We start from the raw sequence: 26,000 nt of genomic DNA on the forward strand, positions 1-26,000 counted from the left end.
CCTCAAGTGATCCACCTGCCTCAGCCTCCTGAAGTGCTGGGATTACAGGAGTGAGCCACCGCTTCTGGCCAGGGACATTTTTTTTTTTTTTATTAAGACTTTTTTCTTCTCTTGATTTTTGTTTTTGCTTTTTCTTTCTTTCTTTCTTTTTTTTTTTGAGATGGAGTCTCACTCTGTCACCCAGGCTGGAGTGCAGTGGTGCGATCTCGGCTCACTGCAACCTCCGCGTCCCGGATTCAAGCAGTTCTCCTGCCTCAGCCTCCTGAGTAGTTGGGATTACAGGCATGTGGCACCACGCCTGGCTAAATTTTTTGTATTTTTAGTAGAGATGGGGTTTCACCATATTGGCCAGGCTGGTCTCAAGCTCCTGACCTTCTGATCCACCCACCTCGACCTCCCAAAGTGCTGGGATTACAGGTATGAGCCACTGCGCCTGGCCTTTTTTCTTTTCTTTTCTTTTTTTTGAGATGGAGTCTTGCTCTGTCACCCAGGCTGGAGTACAGTGGTACGATATTGACTCACTGCAACCTCTCCCTCCCGGGTTCAAGCGATTCTCCTGCCTCAGCCTCCCGAGTAGCTGGGACTACAGATGCATGCCACCACACCCAGCTAATTTTTGTGTTTTTAGAGGAGACAGGGTCTCACCATATTGGCCAGGCAGGTCTCAAACTCGTGACTTCATGATCCGCCCGCCTCGGCCTCCCAGAATGCTGGGATTACAGGCATGAGCCACTGCACCCGGCCAGTTTTTGTTTTCTATATTTTAAAAATACATTTCATTTGAAAAAAATTCAAACTTATACTTTCGTATAAGAATAGCACAATGAACAACCATACGCACACACTGAGATTCATCTATCTCCTTCTCTATTTATCAGAAGTCATTAGAAGTAGACATCGTGTCATATCCACCCCTGCATTCTCCAGTAGGCATATTTTAGCATGCACATTTTCCTACAGAACCATATTGCCATGTCACACCTAACAATATGAATGATGCTTCTTCGGTATCATCTACTACTCATTCCGTATTCAAATTTCCCTGATTGTCTCAAAATTATCTTTTAATAGGTGGTTTGTTTGAACCAGATCTGAAGAAGTGCATACACTTCACTTGGCTATTGAGTCTCATAAAACTGTTATCTAGAATATTCCCTTTCTTTTCTCAAGTCATTCACTTGTTGAAATTAAGCTACTTTGGGAGTAGAACTTTCCACATACTGGGTTTGGCTGATTGTTGTTACTTAACTTTTTTCTCTATTCCTCAAATTTACCAGAACTTGGAAGTTAGATCAAGAGGCTTGATTGGATTCAGATTTAACTACTCTGGCAAGAATTCTGCTTCCTTTTGCTGTATACTTTATGTAGTGTCACCTCAGGAGGCACTTGTGGTCTGGTTACCCCACTTTTAGTGATGCTGGTCATCGGACCGTGTTTCGGAGAAGAACATCCTGATCCCTCCATTGTAAAGTTCCCCCATCCGTTTTTTTTTTTACTTCATGATTTTGTCAGCCAGTAATTATTGCCTAAATATATTATGTCATTAGGGGTTATAAAAATGGCGACCACCCCCCCCCCATCCTATTATGCCTTCTACATTTGTTAGCTGTCATTCTTTTATAAAGAACTTCCATCATCAACTAGTATTTGGTGGCCCTGAAATACAGTTCATATAGGAAGGGCAGGGTGAGTGCTTAATATTTCCCTAGTAATTGACAATATCAGAGTTGGTGCTATAGTTTCTTCAAAAGGTGATATTTATGCTTTTTAGTGAGAAACTTCCCTTTTTTCTTGAGAATCATTGTAAATTGATGGATTAAAAAAATATTTGTTATGTTTCACACACTTAATTATAGTGGTTTATTGTTTTGTTATGTTTTTCATTTTGATGCTCAAACAAAACCTTCTTTATTCATTGTGAGCCCTTTCAACCTGGCTCCTGTGTGTATGTATAGAAAAGAGAACCTATCATATATGAATCACAGTGAATTTGCACATACTGGACACACCTATATGATCAGCACCCAGACCAAGATGCAGAACATCCCCAAAGCATCCCTGTGCTATTCATTTCTTTGACTCTACTTTTTGATACAACAGGTTGCCTCAAACTCTTCTTGTACATTCCATACCCCAGCCTAAGAATCAGCCATTCCAAGCAGCCTGGTTCTTTTCAATAGGAAACAGAATTTAGAAACTGTAGTCAGGCACTAGGGGCGCTCGTTCCCATGGGTTGTCAGTGTTTCCATGCCTTTTCAGAAAACAAGGTAGGAAATACATATGTCCAAAAAGAAAAAGAAAATGATGAGTTCATGCTGATTTTCCTGAGTTAACTTTATGGATTCTTAATTTTTAAATTTTATATTTGTATCTTTTTTCTTTTACATTGAAACCATTGGTTCAAACAGCATTATAAATGTATTTTATCCTTTGAGCACACAAAATAGTTTCAAATTAATAACTTCAGCATGACAACTACTAATTATTGTTATATTTTTATACAGAGAAGACCTTACAGAATAAAGAGTTAACTATGAGAGTTTTCTTTTTTTAACCTTTTATTATCACTATTATTTTTAGTCATTCAAAATTTCTGTATGAAGACAGAAGAAGAATTTTTCTTCCCAACTCCATTTTTAGTATTAATGTTGATATGTTTCTTGGCAGCGATATTCAGTCTGTTAAATCTTTAGTTCACCAGATTATCTGAGTTATTTGCAACTCACTGCATCATATGCAGGTGTTCCAGGAGTGACAGTGGGATTATTGTACTCTTTGGACGGTAGATCAGTGTATACCTTATTGAATGCCTTTGTCAGTGTCCACTTCATCATCATGCAGGTCCAGAAACAAAGGAAAGATGAACACTCTAAATAAAGCAGAGAGACTGAAGGTGTTCCAGTGTTTTTATTTTATTGCTGCTTCTTTTTATTGCTTCGTTTTATTTGATAAATGGATACTTACGGTGCTTGTTTTGGAATGGTTTTCTTTTCTTTGGTTTGTCAAGTGACCAAGTGCTTTGTTTTCTGGACATACTTTGTTATATTTGACCCTGGGAGAATGTTAGTGTTCATAGAAAATATAGGAACAGGTAGTCTCTTCCTTCCTTCCTTCCTTCCTTCCTTCCTTCCTTCCTTCCTTCCTTCCTTCCTCCCTTTCTCTCTCCCTCCCTCCCTCTTTCCCTTCTTTGCTTCCTTCCTCCCTTTTTCCTTTCCTCCTTCCCTGTTTTCCTTCCTGCCTGCCATCTATCTATCTATCCATCCATCCATCCATCCATCCATCCATCCTTCCTTCCTTCCTTGCTGTTTTTTCCCTACAACCAGTTAATTCCTTGAACCTGAATGGCAGAGGTAGGCAATGGAAGGGAAGATGGAGATCTAGACCATTCCCCCTTTTGTCTTTTAAACTTTCATTTTTGACTTTTATTTTAAGTTCAGGGATACATATACAGGTTTTTTATATAGGTAAACGCATGTCATGAGGGTTTGTTGTACAGATTATTTCATCACCCAGGTTAAGCCTAGCACCCCTTAGTTATTTTTCCTGATCCTCTCCCTCTTCCTCCCATCCCCTACTCTCCAGCAAACTTTTTTTTCCCCCGAAACTCAGTGATTGGTACAAGACCTTCCAGTAAACTTTTAACCCGTCTTCTCAAAATATCTTGTTCCCAAACGACCATAAAATTGAAATCCAACATTTGTGAATTATTTTTCAAATATGTCTTACATACAGAAGAATGATTAATATTTTAATAAGTCTAACTTTGATGGTAATTTAAAATTTTACTTTATTCACTTTGCATATCAAATGATTAATGCCAGGAACTACTGTTGCAGTGAACCAACACCACAAATCTCCTTTGAAAGGCTTGTCTTTCCAAACAACAATTCTAAACTTTGCTCTTGTAAGAAATGACTACGAAGATGAAGGAAAAACACACACGCTCCCTAAAACTTCAACTGTGTATGGCTGGTGCTAGTTATTTAAAGGGTTAACATTTTAGAACTAAGAGTCATCTAAATGGATGTCTTTTATCATGTGTCTTACATCATCCCCGCTATGTCTCAAGTGTTTGGTCATTCGGATAGGCTTTCATCCATCCATCCATTCATCCATTCATTCATCCAGCAAAGTCTATTGAGTGTCAATCCTCCAGGCACTGTTATGGGTTATAACGCAGAGCAGGAAACAAGAGGCCTCCGGAGATAGACAGTAAGCCAGTACACAGATAATATAAATACTGAGTGAGATAAGAGCTATGAAGGAAATGAAAAGAGTATTGTTCTAGAAAGTGACAAGGTGTGTGTGCCTATTCTAAGGTAACACTTGATCTGAGAACTGCAGGATGATTTGCTGACTTTTTCACGTTTAGAATACTAAATTTGAAAGTACTGTAGAGTTTATTTAAACAATAACTGCCGTTTTGGCATTTGAATTTATTTCCAAATGTCTATTTTTTTTTTCAACTGGCACTATAAGTAGTTAAAGTTTCAGATGAAAATGTCTTGTTTTGTCAGCTTCTGAGAAACTGGTGAAAACTGGAGGAAGTCTTGGGTAAAGGGTGTATGGGAACTTCCCATAGTATTTTTGTATCTTTCCTGCAAATCTAAAATTATTCCAAAATAAAACATTTAAAAGAAAGATACTGGTGAAGAAATGCCAAAATGTGTACTGAATCAAGTACAGTGTTGCTTAGATTTGCAAAGATGAAGAAGCCACACTTCCACAGAAAGGGGTTTTGGGGAGAGTGGTGGGTAAGAGAACCCGTGACCTGCATTCTCTTCCATTTTGGACTTTTGTCCCATTGCTCATTTTTGATCTAGACATATTCTGCCTTTTAAAAATACTTCATTTTAGGCAGGGGATGGGGAAAAATAAAACAAAATAAGCTACAATGCTTCGTTTTAATTTCTTAAACTTCAGTAATCCAATACAAGCTACAGATAGAGTTCGTTTACCTTTTTGCTTTTCTTTGTGCCCAACTAATTTTCAAAAATTTTTTTATGTTTAATTTTTGTGGGTATGTAGTAGGTGTATATATTTATGGGACACATGAGATGTTTTGATCTAGGCATGCAATGTGTAATAATCACATCATGCAAGATGTGGTATGTATCCCTCAATCATTTATCCTTTGTGTTACAATCCAATTATGCTCTTTTAGTTATTTTTAAATGTACAATTAAATTATTATTGCCCATAGTCACCCTGTTATGCAATTAAATACTAGGTCCTATTCATTCATTCTAACTATTTTTTGTACCCATTAATCATCCTCACCTCCCCCAACCCTCCACTACCCCTCCCAGCCTCTGCCAACTAATTTTTGACAAAGGCACAAAAGCTATTTAATGAAAGGAGGATAGCCTTTTCAACAAATAGTGCTCGAGCAATTGGACATCCGTATACAAAACAGTGAACTTCTAAATTTTATACCTTATATAAAATTAACTCAAAATAGATCACAGATTTAAACATAAAAAGTAAAATTATAAAACTTTTAGAAAAAAATAGGAGAAAATCTTTAGGATCTAAGACTTGACAGTGAGTTCTTAGTCTTTAAAAAAAAATCCCTTTGAGTACTTTATTCAAATAATAATGAAGTATTCAGAAAAACAAAGAATTATCAGCAGTCACCATGTGCACATTGACTGCGTGTCCTGGATTTTCTGATTCAGTTTCTCTTTCAATTATTTTATTCTACTTTCCCACTAGGTGTCTTATACCTAGAATAAATGCACTGCATTGTTCCATATAATCATGGGTTATACCAATTTTGAACCTAATTGAAAAAGGAGGTAAAACCTAAATAGCTAGATATTTTTAGAATCTAAAAAATGTTTTGAATAGAAATAATTCTCCAGATTTGGTTTCAAAGGCAGAAAGAGAGAGAGACAGTCATCATCATTACCAAATAATACATGATACCAGATGTCTTAAAACTATCCAATATTGATTGGAAAACGTTTTTTGAAAGGTACAATTAAGCTATCAAATTAAGATTTTCATGAGCTAAATTTGAATGCTAAGAACAGGTTGTTGCATTTAATGTCTTCTGGAATGTAGGCTGACAATTAAGGGATAACATTAGCTTTAAGGAAAGACATTTTAGTATAGCTGTTCCTCAATTTATGATGAGATTAACCTTTCATAAAGCTGTGTTATCAAATTCTGTTTCTCTAGTCAAATCCGTTTCGGCCACTACAACTATTTTTTTTTTTTTTGAACATTTCTGGATTTTTAAAAATTAACAGATTAAAATTGTATATTTTGATCATGAACAACATGTTTTGAAATATAAAGACTTGAGGGCACGGCTGAATTGAGCTAATTAACATGTGCATTACCTCACCCTTAGCTTTTTTTTGGTTTGTTTTTTTGTAGTGAGAACACTTAAAGTCTACTCGTACCTTAGCAATTTTCAAGGTCTCTTTTTCTTTTTAGTTCATGCATTTTCCTAAAATACTCTTGGTCTACTTAGGGTTATATCTTTCAGGTGGAACTTAGCAATTCTTTTTCTCAAGGGGTTTTTAATAGAACTAATATTATAAATAAAACTTTGATGAAAACAAGTTTCTATTTTATCTTATTAATATTTTTCAGTTTTTACATTTGCAAGCATAAAGTATCTTCTTTCTCATGTTAGGGGAGATAGGGAAATCTGGAGTTGGCAAGAAGCAATTAAATTCAGAATGTCCTGTGTAAATTGTTTACCAACTGTAGTGCAGATTAACAGACCTGTCTGCCATGGGAAACTGTTTAGTAATCTACAGTCTTTGAAGGTACTTGCCAACATCTGGTTCCAATAATGCATCTTGATGTTTCATAGTCTAGTGGTTACTCTAAGGTTCAGCACTACAGCCCACAAGCCAAATATGCAGCCTGTTATTATAAATAAAGTTTTATTGGAACGTAATCATGTTTATTCATTTGCATATTGTCTAAGGCTTCTTCTCCACTACAGTGGCAATTTGAGTAGCCATAGCAGAGATTGTATGGTTCACAACGCCTGAAATATTTTCTGTCTGATCCTTTGCGTAAAACCTTTGCAGAGCACCACGTACCCTCCATCCCCCATCTAGTCAAAGACAGTGACTGGGTTATCTCTTTGGGTTACTGAATCTGGAATCTGAGACACTTTGCAATTGCAAGGGTTAGTGGACAACAGAAGTCCTGTGGGCTCATGATAGAGCTTTTTGATTTATTTTCTTTATTGGAAGGCACTGTGTTTATATAATAAAAATTATAATAAAACACAATTATAATAAAATTATTTAAAATTTACTTATAATAAAAAATTAATGGAGGTACTGTGTTTATAAGAAAGTCATTTTTTGTAAGCTATCTAAAGTTGTTAAAACTAATCTGCAGTATAAAAACCATTTAGGAATATATAAAGGTTAAATGCTACGTGCTTTAATTATCCCTAAAATTCTTGTTCCAAAACGTTTTTAATTTCAGAGGAAAAATCTTAGCAATTCCTTTATTTTTGAGGCTTTAGGTCTGTGACTTGGCGGTGATTCTGTGTCTGATACTGTGTTACTATTCCCTAGTTTTGTTGGTGTTAGGCCAGTGAAGAATGGGGCCCAACTGGCAACTCGGCATACCTGCTGCCTGCTGGCAGGCTTATTAAAGCACAGATTGCTGGGCACCACCCTCAGAGGTTTTGATTCACAAGCATAGATGAGCTCAAGAATTTGGATTTCCAGGAAGTTCCCAAGTGATATGTTGATCCCAATGCTACCCTTGAGAACCTATGTAGTAGATGATTAGCTCTGACATTTCCCAAGCTTGGGGTTTGTGAAGAAGAGTTATTACTATCCCTGTTTTATAGATGAGGAAACTGAAGCAAAGAGAGACCAGTAAATTGCCTGAGTTTTCATAACTAGGAAGTGGCAGAGTTGGGATTGGCTTCAAACTCAGGCAACCCATGGGATATTTTAGTGTAAAAATAAAAATGAAAACCACTACAAGAGAAACCACTACAATGAAAACCACCACACACGGTGGTGTACTGGCAAATGTTTAACAATCAACTCTTAAAAACAAAACAAAACAAAAAGCCCAGATTTGAAGCATTTGCATGGCATAGATACTCCCACCACGGTCTATTTCAAGGTCTCAGGGGAACGTCTTTGAAGCCCTGAACTGGGGGGAGATGCACAGAGCTCCTGAGCTAGTGCACGGCAGCTCCAGCTCACCAGTAGATATGTGCCAAGGTTACCACACTCCAATTAAATGAGTTTACAAGGCTGCAGAACCTGGGACCTGGCAGTGGATTCTCAGTTATGTCAGCCGTTCCTTCCCTCATGTAACAATGAATGAACAGTAATTGAAACCAACACTCGTGCTTGAATGCCCAACACAAGTAGAATTTTGGACATCCCAATATGTGGGTAATGGCCTGCATAAACACTGCTATTCTGGAGGATGACAGTTTTTCCAAATTCTGCTTAAGATTCCTGACCACGAAATGTTGTAATTAGTAGATGGTATTTAGTAAATCAGGTGCCAGGTGCCATAATTCTGTGTGGCCAGGCTAACCCATCAGTGGTGTTATGAAAGAATTAATGCTACTGCATCTATTTCCTATTCCTAATGTCCCTCAGGCCCCTATAGTACCGTTAGCAGTCTGGCAGGCCTTTTTTTAAGAACAACTGAGAGATTTTATCTTGGGAATGTTGAACCTTGTACAGTCTCTCTCTCCAGCTCACTATTGAACAGCTAGGAAACTCCAGTCTACAAATCATGTGGGTTATTTTGGGTTATCTTTAAGCAAATACAGCAAAATTAAAGCACTAGGCTGGGTACAGTGGCTCACGCCTCTAATCCCAGTACTTTGGGAGGCCGAAGTGAGAGGACTGCTTGAGTCCAGGAGTTCAAGAGCAGCTTGGGCAACATAGTGAGACGGCCATCTCAAAAAAAAGAAAAGAAAAAGAACTAATATGAGGGTGGATCTCTACAGTCTGCAAGCACAATCAATGTTATTTAATGGATATAATGGAAGATTTAAATTTTAACTAAAGTGATGAGCCCAGTAAACAACCTGAATGACTTTTGTGGCTCATGACATTGGACTATAATGAGAAAAGTGACATACTCCCAACCCTCATGGATCTTACAGAATCAAGTCAAATAAATGCAGTGCAGGGTATGTTAAAAAATACATGTATGTGTATGTATAGAAGTAATACAGATTGGAGTGATAATTCTGTCTAATAGGTTAGGAAAGACTTCATAAAGAAGCTGAAACTTGACCACAAAATAATATAAAATTAATGTCTGCATATTGTAGAAGTCATAATAGCTGGTGATTCAGGAACTTTTTATTGTAGTAAAAAATACATATATATATAGAGAGAGAGAGAGCGCATAAAATTTGTCATTTTAACCGCTTTGAAGTGTCCACTTCTGTGTCATTAAGTGCATTCACATTGTTTGATATCCATCACCACCATGCATTTCCAGAACCTTTCCATCTTTCCAAGTGAAACTCTGTAACCACTCAACACAAACTCTTCCCATTTCCCCCTCCTCACAGATGCTGATAACCACCATTCTACCTTCTGTCTTTATACATTTGACTATTCTGTGTACCTCATGTCTCATATAAGTGAAATCATACAGTATTTGTGTTTTGTTCCTTTACTTTAAAATGATGCCTTCAGGGTCCATCTATGTCATTACATGTGTCAGAATTTCCTTCCTTTTTAAGGCTGAATAATATTCCATTGTATGGATATAACCCTTTTTTAATGTATTCATTCTTTCATTGACGGACTGGGTTGCTTCCGCATTTTGGCTACATGCTGCTATGGACATGGTTGTGCAGTATCTTAGCCTATGATTTTAGCTCTTTCAGTGCATATACCTAAAAGTGGAATTGCTGGATCATATGGCAGTTTATTTTTAGTTTTTTATTTGTTTAAGGTGGAGTTTTGCTCCTGTTGCCCAGGCTGGAGTACAGTGGCACAAGCTCAGCTCACTGCAACCTTCACCTCCCAGGTTCAAGCAATTCTCCTGCTTCACCCTCCTGAGTAGCTGGGATTACAGGCGAGTGCCACAATATTCAGCTAATGTTTTGTATTTTTATTAGAGACCTCAGGTGATCCACCCACCTCTGCCTCCCAAAGTGCTGGGATTACAGGTGTGAGCCACTGTGCCCGGCCTATTTTTAGTTTTTTTGCCATACTGTTCTCCACCGCACCTACATCATTTTCTGTTCCCCCCAGCAACACACAAGGGTTGGTTCAAGGACATTTTTAACCCAAGTCATTTTGTCTGCTTTAGCCAACTCCTCAGAATGCCTCGACTCAGTGCAGAAATCGTTGTTTTGACAGCAAATTCCTCCAGAGAACAGGACATGTACTGTTGAAATCATATAGTGCCTTAGTAAGAATTTGTACACACCTGGGGATTTATGAGTCATCATTTAAGGTCACAAAGTAGGGCAAAATATTTTGTTGTGTCTTATTGTTGCCAAAAAGTCTTTGCACTGTGCTGACAATCGGTATCTGTTAGCAGTCATCAGAAACATATTTCCCAGTATTATTTTTCTGTTAGAATATGAGCTATGACATTATCTAATCATTCTTTCAAAACATGATGGCAAAGGCCAGAAACCAAGTGATGAATCAAAAAGTGACTGACAAGTCTTGGAAAATTAGTACTGGTGAAATGATCACTTAATATACATTTGAGGTTTTTCCATGTCTTTTCATGGCCTTGATAGCTCGTATCTTTTTTGCACTGAATAATATTCTTACTGATATTTTTAAGACCCTTTTGTCATTGCATAGACTAGTTTCTGGAATTCTTGTCTGTTCCATCTGCTTTTCCTGGCCCTGTACTACTACTATTAACCAGGGAAGCTGTTAAATAGCTTTAGTGTGTGATAGGGTAAAGTATCTTTCATTATTTTTTAAAATATTTTTTGCTATTCTTACACATTTACTCTTCCAGGTGAACTTACCTTTTTTCTTTCTTTCCTTCCTTCCTTTCTTTGTTTTCTTTCTTTCTTTTTTTTCTTTTGCTCCGTGTGGAGCAAAGTTAACTCATAGGCAGTGCATCCAGAGTAGCCCAGATGAACTTTAAAATAATATTGCCAAGTCATTAAAAATCCTTTTATGATTTTGGTAACGATTACATTAAATTGTGTCAATGTGAGAGTAATAAATGTTTTATAATATTTAGTTTGCTGTAAAACTTACTTCAAATACAAAAATTCAGATGTAGAGCTAAACAAAGTAAAAGATATGATTCCTTTTGCATTCTTTCTTTTCCCTTTTCCCACCCATCAGGTTTGATGGTTGCTCACATCAAGGATGAGCGTTTGTCTTATTCATTTACTTAGTAAGGGGCCTGAGAAGAGTGGAGAGAGAGTAGAGCCTTGGTCAGTTGAAATCAGGAAACTTGCCTCTACGATTTTCTAATGAGGTTCCTCCAAATTCTCTGTAAATAGTCATGCAAATATTTAAAAAGACAAACTGTCAATAACCCAAACACTAGCTTCAAACAGAATAATACAATGTCAGACTATACAGGATTAAACCCTGATTTTATGAAAGCTATATATCTCAAATTGAGGAAAATCTAGCCAAGTTTTCATTATGACAAACCTTATCTTCCCTTGCAGAAAAGGAGGTGGCTTTTCTTACAATTTATCCTTGCACTTTGAGATCCCTGTAGGTCTCAATTAGGAAAAGTGGCAGCGTTCCAAGTGATGGGCAGGGGGTTCAGATGTTCCTCATAGACAAGGAGTGACACTCCAGGTGGGTCACTCCTTTATTCCTTTGCTTGGGACTCTGGACACACATTCTTCTTAGACCATAGGGTCACTCTCAGGGTGTGCTTAAGTTATTGCTGTCACATGCATCTGCCATACAGAGGGTAGGGGAGGCGGGATGAAGGTCTGCTCATTTTGTTTGTTTATGGCAGGGGCAGCAGGGACAGGGTCTCGCTCTGTCGCCTAGGTGGGAGTGCAGTGGCATGATCTCAGGTCACTGCAACCTCCACCTCCCGGATTCAAGTGATTCTTGTGCCTCAGCCTCCCGAATAGCCAGGATGACAGGCGTGTGTCGCCATGCCCAACTAATTTGTGTATTTTTAGCAGAAAAGGGGTTTTGCCATGTTGGCCAGGCTGGTCTTGAACTACTGGCCTCAAGTGATCCTACTTCTTTATCCTCCCAAATGCTGAGATTACAGGCATGAGCCACCACACCCAGCCCCATTTTACTCTTAACTGTCACTTTCAGACTGTAGGTTCTAGCGTGATTTAGAGAAGTTTAAAGGGAAATGGAAATAGAACTTTAAAAGGAGAATTATATCTTTCAAATTATTGTCAAATATAAAAGGCTATTAAAACCATATGAAAGTCAGTATGCTGCAAAAGCCAGATTACCAAGCAAAGCCATCAAGCATTAAAGGAAACAAAGAAGAACCCAAAAAATAGAAAGTACGAAATGGTATGGCAGGGGTAAGATCAATTATTAGTTATAACGTTAAATAGAAATTGGAAATACTTCACTAAAATTAGATTTTTTGAACAATTCAACCTGATCATTACTAGAGGGACACATAATATAAAATACACAGGAATTGGGCCGGGCGTGGTGGCTCACGCCTGTAATCTCAGCACTTTGGGAGGCTGAGGTGGGTGGATCATGAGGTCAGGGGTTTGAGACCAGCCTGACCAACATGGTGAAACCCCATCTCCACTAAAAATACAAAAATTAGCTTGGCGTGGTGGCGGGCGCCTGTAATCCCAGCTACTCAGGAGGCTGAGGCAGAAGAATTGCTTGAACCCGGGAGGCGGAGGTTGCAGTGAGCTGAGATCACGCCACTGCACTCCAGCCTGGGCAAAAGAGCAAGACTCCATCTGAAAAAAAAATATGTATATATACAGGAAGTTTCAATGGGAAGGATGGACAAAGTTTATTTAATCACTTACAAGTGGAAAGGGAAGAGATAATATCAGATAAAGCAAAACAAAAAGTATTGAAAGGAATGAAAAAGGTCATTTTTATAATGATTAAAACTAAATGTATAACTATTACAAACTCTTCTGTGATAAATCTCTTTGTTCCAAAACATACCGAGTACAACCTAAATGTCCCAAAAGAAGAATGGTTCAATGTATTGTGGTATATCTGTGTGGTCATCTTATTTGTAATGATTAAGAATGGTATTGTTGAAGTTTCTTTGTTTATCAAAAAAGCCATTAGTGATACGTTGTCGATCGAAAAACCATATTGCAGATAGTGTGAATATTATTCTCCTACTTTGATTAAAGTAGAACAAAAAATGTTAACAAGGGTTATCTCTCAGTGATGTAACTGGAGTCAATTTAAATATTTTCAACTGTACTTTTAATCTTTTCCTATAGTTTATATAGTAAATTATTATTATACCCAAATATCTACTGCCTCACCCACTGGGAGAACTATAGTTTCATGCATCATTGACCTCAACTAGGCCATGTGACTCGTTTTGGCCAATAAAACATAAGTGATCTAACCTGTACCACCTACAAGCAAAAGCTCTAAGAACCATCCCATGGTTCTGCAATGCCTCTTTGCCCTGCCTCTCCTGGGGGCTGTTTGTTAAGCCTGGAATGAAGAGGACTCAAGGTAGGTCTGCAGCTGACCTAAAGGACATGTAAATGAGCTAAAAATAAACCTTTCTTGTAAGCCTCTTGGAAGCAGAGACGGGGCCCTAACCTGCTGGTGCCTTGATTTATCAGCCTTCAGGATTGTGAGAAAGACATTTGGGGCTTGGTTGTGGCACATTACAACTTAGCCCAGGGTAAGTGTTTTTCTGGACACGTACAATTTATGATGCCTTTGAACAGCAAGTTCTAGAAGTCTTCCCTACCAGCTTTTGCTTTAATTAGGTCCCTGGGTCATAAATCTGAGATTTATATCACTCAATGAAAATGCAAATGTTACAGCACTTAGCAATACTTGTGGTGTTCCCACTGTTATAAAGGAAGAATGAGACAGAAAAATTAGATGTTCGACTTTCCCGTATTGCTGTTATTTCCAGCCACAATACCTTTCTCATTGAGTATAGTAATTATGTTGGTTTTGACTTTAAAATTTATGGCCTTTCTTTGGTTTAGAATATTATTTAGGCAATTTCTGAAAATGTTCTTTCGTAGAGATAATTTTTTTTTATGTTATAGCAATTCCTACACTCTAAGAATAAAGAATAACCTCTCAGAGTTTAAACTTACTTTTATAATGCATTTGAAAAAGAGCAGGTGGTCAAACACTTGATTGAAAATTGGTTGGAATAATCTTTGAAGGGCATCTCATTCAACTTTATATTTAAAGTACTTGAAACCCTTTCTGTTAAAAAAATAACAAAAATTCTTAGAAACAACAACAATAACCTCAAAAACAATTCTTGTAATGAATTAAGTTCTCTTACTTTTTCTTCATTTTGCTATTATTCAACATATTTATAACTATAGGTCCACTGAAATGCTGACCTTTTATCATAAACAAGTTATCCTGAAAATGTCATTTTAAATTAAAACAAAAATCAAGGTGTTAGCATTGATGTTAATGAAAAAAGTACAGTTTTAAAAAAGAAAAAAATCCAGCAGAGAAAATATACCTTGGATTGAATTTACTTCCAAATGGATTACAGTTTAATTATTTAGGTTGTTACAACTTCATCCCTTGGGAGCACTTGAACACATCACAAAAGTACCTCCCTTTTGGCTCAAGAGTCAGCATCTACTTGTAAAATATTTTGGACCAGAAAGCTAAGTACTTCAAATCAAGGATCCGAGCAGTGTCTTTACATTCTGTTTGCTGGCACCACAGCTTGGCATCAGAAACTTTACTCACTTATTAGACTGCCTTCATAAAACAAAAAGATTAGATGATCATTTCTCAAGTGGAGGTTTATTACTACCTTTTGCCAATAATGAATGAAACTATCTCTAGCCCACAGAAGAGATATACAGCGCTTTCCATTTCTGTTTGTCCAAAGACTAGTTTTGTTTCAAGAGAAAGTCTCCCAGGTTGGAGGGTAAGTAGCTTTTATTTTTCCTGCGGTGACAGTGAAGTTGAAATCTTAAGACTAGATTACAAGTTCTATTCACTAGAATGTCCAGTTTTCACACTTTATAAAAATTACCCCTGTAATTATTGGTTTTGTTCTTTTAGGTATTCTCTATAAATAGGTGACCATTAAAATCCCTAATAACACATTCAGGTGACATGATCCATTAATATTATGTTACAGATTATTAAAAATATAACTATAGGACCATATAACATTTCATTTACTGGCACATGTGAAATTTACATGATCTATAAAGGATCTGATCAATATATCTGTATCATTACCATAGTCTATTAAACATTTACATCTCCAGCCTAGATTTTCCTAAGCTCCAGACCTATGTTTCTAAGAGTTTGTCTCCATTTGAATGCCTTCAGCAATGTCTCAAACCACAATCATGACTTTCCCATGGATCTTGGATTTCCTTTGACCATTTCTTGCTCAGAATGCCAGAGACCTGAGATTTAGCCTTAACCCTGTCTCCCCCACCATGTCCAGTCACAGGACACAGGACTCAGTGTTGGAATTTCTGCCACCACTCTCCCATCCTCTCTTGAGTCCTGATTGGGCCCTCCTCATCTTCTTTACTTCCCCACTTGGAGTCTCCCCACAGCTGCCAAAGTCACCCCTTAGTAACACAAATCTGGTGACATCTTGATGGCTTCTCATGCATATGATAAAAATCAAAATGCCAATGTCTTAGTCCACCTTCTGCTTCTATAACAGAGTACCCAAGACTGGGTAAGTTATAAAGAACATAAGTTTCTCACAGTCCCGAAGGCTGGGAAATCAAGGCACCAGTAGGTTAGGGCCCTGTCTCTCTGCTCCCAAGAGGCACTTCAAATGCTGCATCCTCTGTAGAGGAGGAACTCCATGTCCTCATATGGTAGGAGAGCAGAAGAGAGAGAACCCACTTCCACAAGCTGTATTAGTCAATTCTCATGCTGCTAATAAAGACATACCTGAGAGTGCCTAATTTATAAAGGAAAGCGGTTTAATTGACTCACAGTTCTGCATGACTGGGGAGGCCTTAGGAAACTTACAATCATGGCAGAAGGGGAAACAAACACATCCTTCTTCACATGTCAGCAGCAAAGAGAAATGCCAAGCAAAACGGGGGAAAGTCCCTTATAAAACCATCAGATCTGACCTCTCATGAGAACAGGATGAGGGTGACCACCCCCATGATCAAATTACTTCCCATCTGGTTCCTCCCATGACATATGGGGATTATGGGAACTACAATTCAGGATGAGATGTGGGTGGGAACACAACCAAACCACATCACAAGCTCTTTATATAGTGGCACTAACCTAGTCTCGAGGGCTCCACCCTCATGACCTAAACACCTTCCATTAGGCCTTACTTCCCAATACTGTTGCATTGGGGTTAGGCTTCTAACACATCAATTTTGGTTCACACATTCAGACCATAGCTACTGTCATGGCCTACAAGGTCCTGCAGGGACTGGCCTCTGCATTTCTTTGATCACCATATTGCCGTCTCTCTGACTCTAGTCATATTGGCTACCACTCATCTGTTGATCATGTCATGCCAGACACCCAGGTACCTAGTTAACTCCTCATCCTTTGGACCTCAGCTCTAACTACTAGATCCATTAGTTCACCTCACTCACTGTCTTCATGATGCCCATATATCTCCATCATTTTTTGTTTACTTGATTCAGTGTCTCACCCTCTAGATTGAAGTTCATGTCTCACTTTTTTATGGTCTAAAGATTGATTTCTGTTTCCTGCTAGCAGCTTTCCTTCCCAACCTGTGTTAACAAGCCTACACAAATGTTCTGGTGTTCTGTACTTCCTTCAAGAAGATACTAGCATTAAGATGGGAGCTAGAATGTGGCCTTCTTCTTATAAGAGGATAAGGTTCACTTTAATTGTCTATCTTTTGGGAAATATTATTTTTCAAGCTTTTAATGTTATACCATAGTGCTTACCTTTTAAACATGTTTTAGCATAGCTGTGTTGGAGACAAGGCCAATTTAAGAGTTTCTCTCTGACACAAGTTTTTAACCTCAGTATTAACAATGCAAACCTTCCTTACATGAATCCAAGTAAAAAAATCGAAGTGGCTGTTGGCTACGCATAAGTGAAGGAACTCCATTTACCCCTGCTGTGAGATACCCTGTCAATCTGTAGATGTTCGCAAGCGTGTTGGTTACTGAGAATCACATGTAGGCATGCTATAATTTTGAGGTACAAATAACTGTGGATATATGTTATTCCTTGACCTTCACAAGTGCTGGATCACAGGAGGCACATAAGGTGTTAACATAATGCGTTAACTCTTTTGTAACTACTTTGTGTTGGATTTAACCATCACATACATGACATAGCTAAACTAAAGACAAACATGGACCGAGCTCTTATTCTAGTCCATTGGGTAGGAGAGATTATGTTTCTGGAGGAGAATCTGGCATCCTTGGCATTAGGGTCTCAAATATAGCATTATAATCTGCTTTAAAACAAAGAAAATGTAAGAGGAGAGAATATGACTTTAGCACATGATTTCTTCCCATTTTCCTGTTGGCAGTCCTTTTTTTGCATATTAACACTTTCATCTTCCACTTTAAAAGCTAGAGAGAGAAGTATTTCCTAATGTGCCAGAGTTCTTCCTCTCACTAACACAAATTAATGTTTCATCCTAAATATAATGATATTAATTTGACTTTATTTACTTATATGAGGCTTGTTTGTTTTGCTCTTAGGTGGTTTGGACACCCCGAATATTGCCTGTTCTTTTCTAGTCAAACCTGATTCAGGAAATGGAATGAAGCTGAAAAATCATCTACTTCTTTGTGGATTTGAGAGAAGATTGGGATGGTCTTAAGTGCGTAAAACGAGACTCTAACTGCAGCGATGAGTTCAGATGAGAAGGGCATTTCCCCTGCTCATAAAACATCCACTCCAACCCATAGAAGTGCCTCCTCTTCGATATCCTCCCAAAGGGACAGTAGGCAGGTAAGAGAAGAGCATTAAGTGCCTTTGTTTGTTTTATGCAAATGCAATACCATTGAGATAGGATGGGATTGCTAATTATTTCTGAAATTGTTTTGTAAAGTCTTTTATTCCAAGTGAAAACTCATTATTTTCTGTAGATACATTTGATGATGTCATGAAGCTCCCACTGTTGCTTCTCTGTGATTTAGGACTCCTTTCTAGAAGGCAGACACAGAAGGCTGGTAGGGTGGCTATGGGAAGCCCTACTGTCTTTTCCTCCCTGCACCTGGAGGGGGAGCCAGCATCAAGAACTTGAACACTCTTCTCTTCATTCATGGAGGTGGAAAGGGAACTATGAACCCTGCAAAGGACATCTTCCTCTAAGGCTGTCACTGGGCTGCCAAGCACTAACCTCTGTTCGATATTTTGTGGAATCTGGTAACAGCTAGATTCGGGAATTAGGTTACAGATAAAATTGTAATACTAGGAATTAAAAGCAGTGAGAACCCAAACAATGTTTACAGGCAACAGAGAAAGTAAATGGTTATTACTTAATTATGGTAGAAAACGCCCATGGTTCCATTTGAGTCAATTTTGCAAGTTATTTTTTTGATGTCGTTATACTGTTTAAGTGGCGATTCTGCTGGCAGGGTTATGTCAACATTCATCGTATGGATGTTCTTCATTGTCAAAACAGGTTGTTATTTCAGCCAGCACAGGTCTGAGCATAACTATTTTCGATCATAATTTGTCTTGTGATAGTATCTTGGTTGTGTCACTGGAAATTCCCAATAAGTAGGTGTTATTACCTTTTTATAAAAGCTTTCCGTTTTGGCAACTGTCAATTAGTGAGCATTGTGCAGGTTCTCCTTCACCCCCTCCACCCCTCACCCCCTGTTTTATGTTTTCAAAGCATATTGCCTAGTTTCTAGGAGTGTGAGCATCAGTCATTCGATTGGCCATCATATAGACATGGGTCTTGAGACAGCCACTTTCATATATGAATTCATTTTAGATAGTGCAAATGCACTGCTGGGGATGCTTTTCAGGAAACCCTCCCAGCACTCTTTCTTCCTTTTTAGCAAGAAATTCCACGAGTATCTGTAAGAATCAAGGAGTGCTAATGCATATATCTTTCACAGATCCTAAGGCAGGTGTTCCTACTCCAGGGTCTTGGGAAACTTTTGATACTGGTGTCTTTTGTTATGATGTTATGTTTTGTTATGATGACACCTATATTCGGTTCATTATAAGTAGTCATGCCATTAAATCTGTGATTACACACAGTTATCATATTTATTGTATTGCATTTACAGAGTCAAAGAAAGTAAGAGTGCCAGGAATGGAAACACTTTTATATTAAATAACTACCGTATTCTGAGATGCTTTCTAAGTTTGCAAATTTAGTCTACCTTTGCCTGCCTTGCTGTTCTTTCTTGTTATGGCTTCTTCATTTTTCCCTTCCCTGGGCATTTAAACAGAGAGAGAGAGACATTGTAAGCAGCATGACCTTCCTGACTGCTGGGAAGAAGGAAGCCGTTGACCCAGCTCACTCTGGGGAATTGTGGCAAATGGAAAAGATGGATGACTGCTGTAGAAACATCTATTGAGCATTGTTATTCTGCCTGTTGCACCCGAGCTCCAGGACAGGCATGCAAAGCAACAGGGAAACACTGAGACCCTGGTGTGCCGGAGGGAGCCTGAAGGTGGAATGTGTGACTCTTCACTTGCTTGTGAATGGAAAGTTTTATGATGGGAATGAAAAGAGCGTGTCTGTACATTGATAATGAGTTCTAGAAAAGTAAGAGACACTTCAAAGGGTTATTATTCTTTAAGGAGAGAGTTTACTTTTACTCCTATTTATCTCGGCAGGTGGAAACTCTCCCAAAAACTTTCTTCCCTGGTGCCTTCCTGACTCCTGTTTTGTGTCTGGCTACCTCCCTCAGGGGAGAGAAGAATAGAAGAGATCAATTACAGTTCTGTTTTTCCTTCCTTATCCCAATCACTGCCTAAACCTCAGAATTAACTTAGGGAACTCAGATATTTTGAGTGATCATGTGATGTGATGTGATGTGATATAGTGTTTTTTATATGCATCTATTTTTGTGTGATAACTGTTTTCATAGTGAAGGGACATAGAGAAAGTGTGATAAATTTGGCTTCATTGAATCCTTTCCATTCTCCTGATTTGACTGACATCTATGCAGATGGTGCCAAATTGCAAACTCCAGCCCCATTTCTCTCCTAAATTAAGATCTAGCACATAGCTGAGAATACAGTGGGATCTTAATGCACATTGGTTGCCTTTCCTTCTCAAGTTCTAGTCCTAGGTCACTAATGAATTGACTGAGCATTTCTACTTCAATGCACTGCTGCTTGAGTCGTACCACTGTGTCTTAAGTCAATACCTGTAAACCAGTTTGCTATCAGGATAACCATTCTCTCAGAGACCCAGGGTCACTGCCTGCCTTTCTCCTTTGCTTCTCCCACATTCAATAGGTTAACAAGTCTTATTGATCATTTCCTCCTTCATAATATTATAATTTCCTTCTATTCCCACTGTCAGCTCCCTTGCCCAGTGCTCATCACCTCTACCCAGGATCCTAAAGAGTACACTTGCCTCACTATCTCACTTATGCCTCACCATTTCAAATGTCCTGAGTAGGGCAGATTCATGCTCAAAATCCATCAGACTCATTGTTACCTACACAATTAAGGCCACAGTTTCTCACTTGGAACCCCATGTCCAGCATGATCTGGTCCAGGCTTGTGTTCCATTTTCCTCCCAACCTTAACAGTCTTGTCTGATCATAGTCCTGAACTGCCCTGTCTTTATCCCTACTTGCCTTTCCTGCATGGAATTCTCACCACCTTCCTCTCAACCCGATGCCTCTCTATGCGTCAAAGACCGACTCATATGACACTCCCACTGGCCACGCAAGCTTACTTTACCCTCTCCTTTCTCTGAGCTTTTATAGATCTTTTTGATAATATTTGACAGTTCTATATTATCTTTTTATGTACCTATCTCCTCATCTGTATTGTGAGCTCTCTTAAACAGACTATGTACTCTTAAGTCTTCAGAGAGCAGCCTTGAACCTCAAATGTTTTAATATATCCTGGAGGATATATCTTAAAGACCTGCAACAACATTAGTTTTGTGTTTTTATTACAAATTTTCCATTCCTGATTTATTTGTCCTTCTCTTCTTCCCTCCTCACGGATAAGTAAAACAAAGAACATCTGTGCATAATAGTAATTAGCTGACCTTCCTGTCACTACATTAGGTAGCATAGTTGGCAAAGAAGGGAGAGGAGCTAGGAAATAAAGTGACTCAGTGGCCCTGTGCTCACTAAGTGTTTCTTCACCAGTGGTAGCGTCAAGACTCCTCTTAGTTACTTAACAAGTTAGAAGACTTTAATAATTGTTCCATTTGCATTTCACTAAATCTGATATGAGCTGTTAGAAAATCTAGCAAAATTGCCTCTGTGTGTGTGTGTGTATGTGTGTGTGTGTGTGTGTGTGTATGTGTGTGTGTGTGTGGAATGATCAACCATGACTCATAAGCTGTAATAAACGTATTAATATATGCCCTAAAACTTCCAAAGAGGGAGCATAAGGGTTGTTGATGAAACTCTTAGGACTTACCCATAAACCAGCATTCCCCAAAGTGTTTGCCAAGTAATGCTTGCCCCTCGAGATGTTGCATTAAAAGAGAGTTCTTCTGTCAAATAAGTGAGAGAAGCACTAAACAAAATCTCTTTTGCAATGTGCGTTACACAATTAAGGACACTGATAAGTCCCGAAGTAAGAATTTTTATTTAACTGAGTAATTCTAGAATTTAGTAGACTGGAACTTTTTTCCCCGTAAGATTTGATTGTTACAAATACAGATTCTTCCTTTTATGAAAAAAAAATTGGAAGGTCTAGGAACACTGATCCCAGATTTCTGATGACAACCCTAGACTGGGTTCAGTAGTGGCTTCCAGTGTAGTTGGGATATTTACTCTTTGATTGGCTACAGTCTTCACCTGCCCTCAATACTTATTTATGTTGACTGACTTGCCTTTAAAGAGTTTGAATTTGTAAGCCCTGATCCTGGATGTCAGTAGGTCAGTCACAGTAATATTTAACTTACCAAGGGTGATTTCCACTTGGATTTTAAGAAAGCACCTTAAGTTTAACATGTCCAAAACTGAACTCTTAATTTCCCTCTCAAATGTACTCCTGCCCAGCTCACACTGTCTCAGTAAATGACAACTCCGTTCTTTCATTTGGTGAGAAATCCAGGAATCCAGGAATCATCCTGTTGGTTCTACCTAAAGGTTATACCCGGAATCTGATGACTGCTTGCCACCTCCTCCCCCTTCACCTTGGTCTGAGCCACCGTCATTTCTCACCTGGACTATCGTCATAGTTTTCTAGTGGGTCTCCCTGCTTCTGTCCTTGCCCAACATACAGGTCATTCTTTACAGAGCAGTTGGAGTAATTCCTTCACAACCTAAGTCAGATTGAGCCACTCTTCTGCACCAAGCCTTCCAGTGACTTCCCATCTCTGCCCAAATAATATTGAATTGCTGACCATTGTCTACAAGGCCATTCATAATCTGGTTCTGCCTGATCCTCTGAGTGCATACCATGTTCCCTTTATGTGGCTGTCTCCAGTGCATTCCTCAGATGTGCTAAGAACACACCCACCTCAGGGCCTTTGCACTTCTGGTCCCCTCACCCTCACCTGTTTTTTATCCAGCCATTCCCTGGTTTGTCACACACTTAGCTCAGTCTCCAAATGTACCCTCTTTGGGCAGCCTTCTCTGCCCTTCCCTGCATGGACTCATCTCTCCTTGTCCACTTACCTGGTTTGATTTTTCTTTAAAGCATTAACCACCACCTGGCATGTTATATATTTGTTTTTGTGTTTGTTTCCTGTTTATGTCTGTATCTCCTTCCTGTATTCCCTAACACTGAAATGTAAGCCCTATGAAAACAGGGTTTTATTTCACTCAGTAATGTATTCCTAGCACCTTGTACAGTGCCTCACATTTGGTATGCTCAGGATGTACTAGAAGGAATAAATGAATGAATGAGAAGTCGGGATGGAGAGAAGATTGGGAGCTCAGCTCCAGAGGTCTTGATAGCTGTGAAGGAATAATCACGAGGTCAGGAGATGACAACAGGGAGAGAAGATGATATGGAGTTCCAAGTCCCACAAGAGTGGATTTTGAGAGTAGATAGCCCAAAGGCAGCAGAGAGGAGCTAAGAGAGCACAGTCCCTTCCTCTTGCTCCTAAGAGTGGACGTGTGATGGAATAAGTGGAATCATGTGAAGGACAAAAGCAGACAAAAGCAGAGAGTTGGGAGCATTCTTCTGCACAGGTGTTAAACATATTGGTGGGGGTGGGATGTGTCTCGTTATTTTGTTTAATTCATGATTTTTTTTTTATTGGAATGACATCTTAGTCTGTCGCCCAGGCTGGAGTACAGTGGTGCCATCTCAGCTCACTGTAGCCTTCACTACCTAGGCTCACGTGATTCTCTTGCCTCAGCTTCCAGAGTAGCTAGGACTACAGTCGAGCACCACCGTGCCTAGCTAATTTTTGGATTTTTTTCTTTTTCTTTTTCTTTTTTTTTTTTTTTTTGAGACGGAGTTTCGCTCTTTTTACCAAGGCTGGAGTGCAATGGCACAATCTTGGCTCACTGCAACCTCCGCCTCCCGGGTTCAAGCGATTCTCCTGCCTCAGCCTTCTGATTAGCTGGGATTACAGGTGCACCACCTCACTTGGTTAACTTTGTATTTTTAGTAGAGATGGGGTTTCACCATGTTGGCCAGGCTGGTCTTGAACTCCTGACCTCTGGTGATCACCTGCCTCGGCCTCCCAAAGTGCTGGGATTACGGGCGTGAACCAGCATGCCCAGCCTATTTTAGTTTATTTTTGAAACAGAGTCTCACTTTGTCGCCCAGGCAGGAGTGCAGTGGCACAATCTCAGCTCTTTGCAACCTCCACCTTCCACGTTCAAGTAATTCTCATGCCTCCACCTCCCTAGTAGCTGGGATTACAGGTGCCTGCCACCACATCTGGCTAATTTTTGTACTTTTAGTAGAGATGGGGTTTCACTATGTTCGCCAAGCTAGTCTCAAACTCCTGACCTCGAGTGATCCACCAACCTCAACCTTCCAAAGTGCTGGGATTTCAGGCATGAGCCACTGCACCCAGCCTCTCTTTATTTTAAAATGAAAGTTATTGTTTCCTGATCAGTATGTATTTTATGGTCACATTATATAATAAGGTCACTCAGTTTGTGATCCACTAACTAGATTTTGTTTCCATAATTACTTTTATGCTTACATTTCTTTCTTTCTTTCTTTTTTTTTTTTTTTGGAGACAGAGTTTCGCTCTTGTTGCCCAGACTGGAGTGCAATGGTGTGATCTCAGCTCACTACAACCTCCGCCACCCAGGTTCAAGCAATTCTCCTGCCTCAGCTTCCTGAGTAACTGGGATTACAGGCACCCACCACTACGCCTGGCTAATTTTTGTATTTTTAGTAGAGACGGGGTTTCACCATCTCTGGTGAAATGGGGCCAGGCTGGTCTTAAATTCCTGATCTCAGGTGATCCACTCGCCTTGGCCTCCCAAAGTGCTGAGATTACAGGCATGAGCCACTGTGCCTGGCCTATGCTTACATATTTTAGAGAATGTTAACAAAATGTATGTTTCTGAGGCATTTTCAGTAGTTCTAGGATTATGCCCAAGGATCTGCGTTTTCAAAAACAAGTCCTGTATTTGGAGCCAATGATTATTTTTATTTGTGTTATTTTCAAGTTGTATCAGAAAATCAGACACTATGGCTCTGAGAATTAGGGTTTGGAATGCATACTTTTCAGTTGATAGCATCTGTCATGAGTGAATTCTTATATATATATCTCCACCAGGTTAGACCTTGTAAATCCTTAAATGAGTCAATTTTTTTGTTCAATGAAAAATCAAAGAAGAAAAAGCCAGCCAGCCTTTATAATGACTCAAAGTTTGCTGAAGCTCAGAGATCATAAAATAAAGAACATTTTAAGGAAAAAATTATAAATAATAAAAAATAAATAAGTCATCAGAGGCTAGAAGTTCATCTTCTTACCAGTTTTTACAAAATCTATATTTAGTATCATGGTCCATCTTTTAACAACTATATATTTCAATTACACAAGTATTGAAAGTATTTCCTATGTATTATCAACAGCAGTACATTTCAAAACCAACAGTGGCCTGTTCATTCAAAGCCCCCTGGTGACATGTTAAAGCCATCCCCAGCAGTGACTCAGTGGGACCATGTGCTGGTGTAACCATGGGCTGGTGTAACCATGGGCTAGTGACATGGCCACTCAGAGCAGATTTCAGCAGCATCTGTTATACAGGAAACTCATTATAAGTAAAGAAGGTGCCTGGAAAACCAGACAGTAAAAATGTCTCTCATCAACTATCCTTTATGTACAAAGTTTTCATAACAATTTTTCTTGTTGAACAAACAGGCTAATAAAAAGATCTCCCAGCATATACATGAACTGAATTGGAATTTGTCTCTTCCGACTGAGCCTCTGGAGCATCTTTGAATCGCTCTGTTGAATGAAATAACTAAATCACTACTTTGAGACATAGTGTCAAATCTTCTAAATAGGAAATGGATTTCTTTGAGTTGTGAAAAATAGAATGTTATCTCAAACGAAAATGTTCTAATTTCTAGAGAAAAGAAAGTCAAGCATCCCTGATTTGATACCTAACCTCCAATTATAATCACCTCCAGTGTCACCAGTAAGGAGGAATATAACCTGAATTATTAGCTCTGTGTAGAATTCCACTGGACCCAGGGATTTGCAGGATGACCCTGGAACCCAACTGTCAGTTCAGAGAGAAACACTAACCTGATCTGAAAATCTGCAGTGTCCTCTCTGGAGTGCTGGGTATATTTAAATTATTG

At 38.8% G+C, this 26,000-nt stretch overlaps 1 protein-coding gene across 6 annotated transcripts in view; it reads left to right on the forward strand.

Moving 5' to 3' along the window:
- The window catches only part of OSBPL6 (oxysterol binding protein like 6), a 203,191-nt gene that overhangs the window by 93,866 nt on the left and 83,325 nt on the right, over nucleotides 1–26,000 (forward strand). For 5 of the 6 annotated variants that reach the window (XM_073019840.1, XM_007965463.3, XM_073019841.1 and 2 more), the window contains exon 1: nucleotides 17,853–18,056. In XM_073019840.1, coding sequence (XP_072875941.1) covers nucleotides 17,955–18,056 — 102 coding nt within the window. In that variant the 5' untranslated portion in view covers nucleotides 17,853–17,954. Of the gene's footprint in view, nucleotides 1–17,803; nucleotides 18,057–26,000 lie in introns of those variants that run through there. The other variant, XM_007965465.3, reaches the window with a different exon arrangement.

Source organism: Chlorocebus sabaeus, chromosome 10, assembly GCF_047675955.1.
Source record: "Chlorocebus sabaeus isolate Y175 chromosome 10, mChlSab1.0.hap1, whole genome shotgun sequence".
In the NCBI taxonomy this organism is placed as follows: Eukaryota; Metazoa; Chordata; class Mammalia; order Primates; family Cercopithecidae; genus Chlorocebus; species Chlorocebus sabaeus.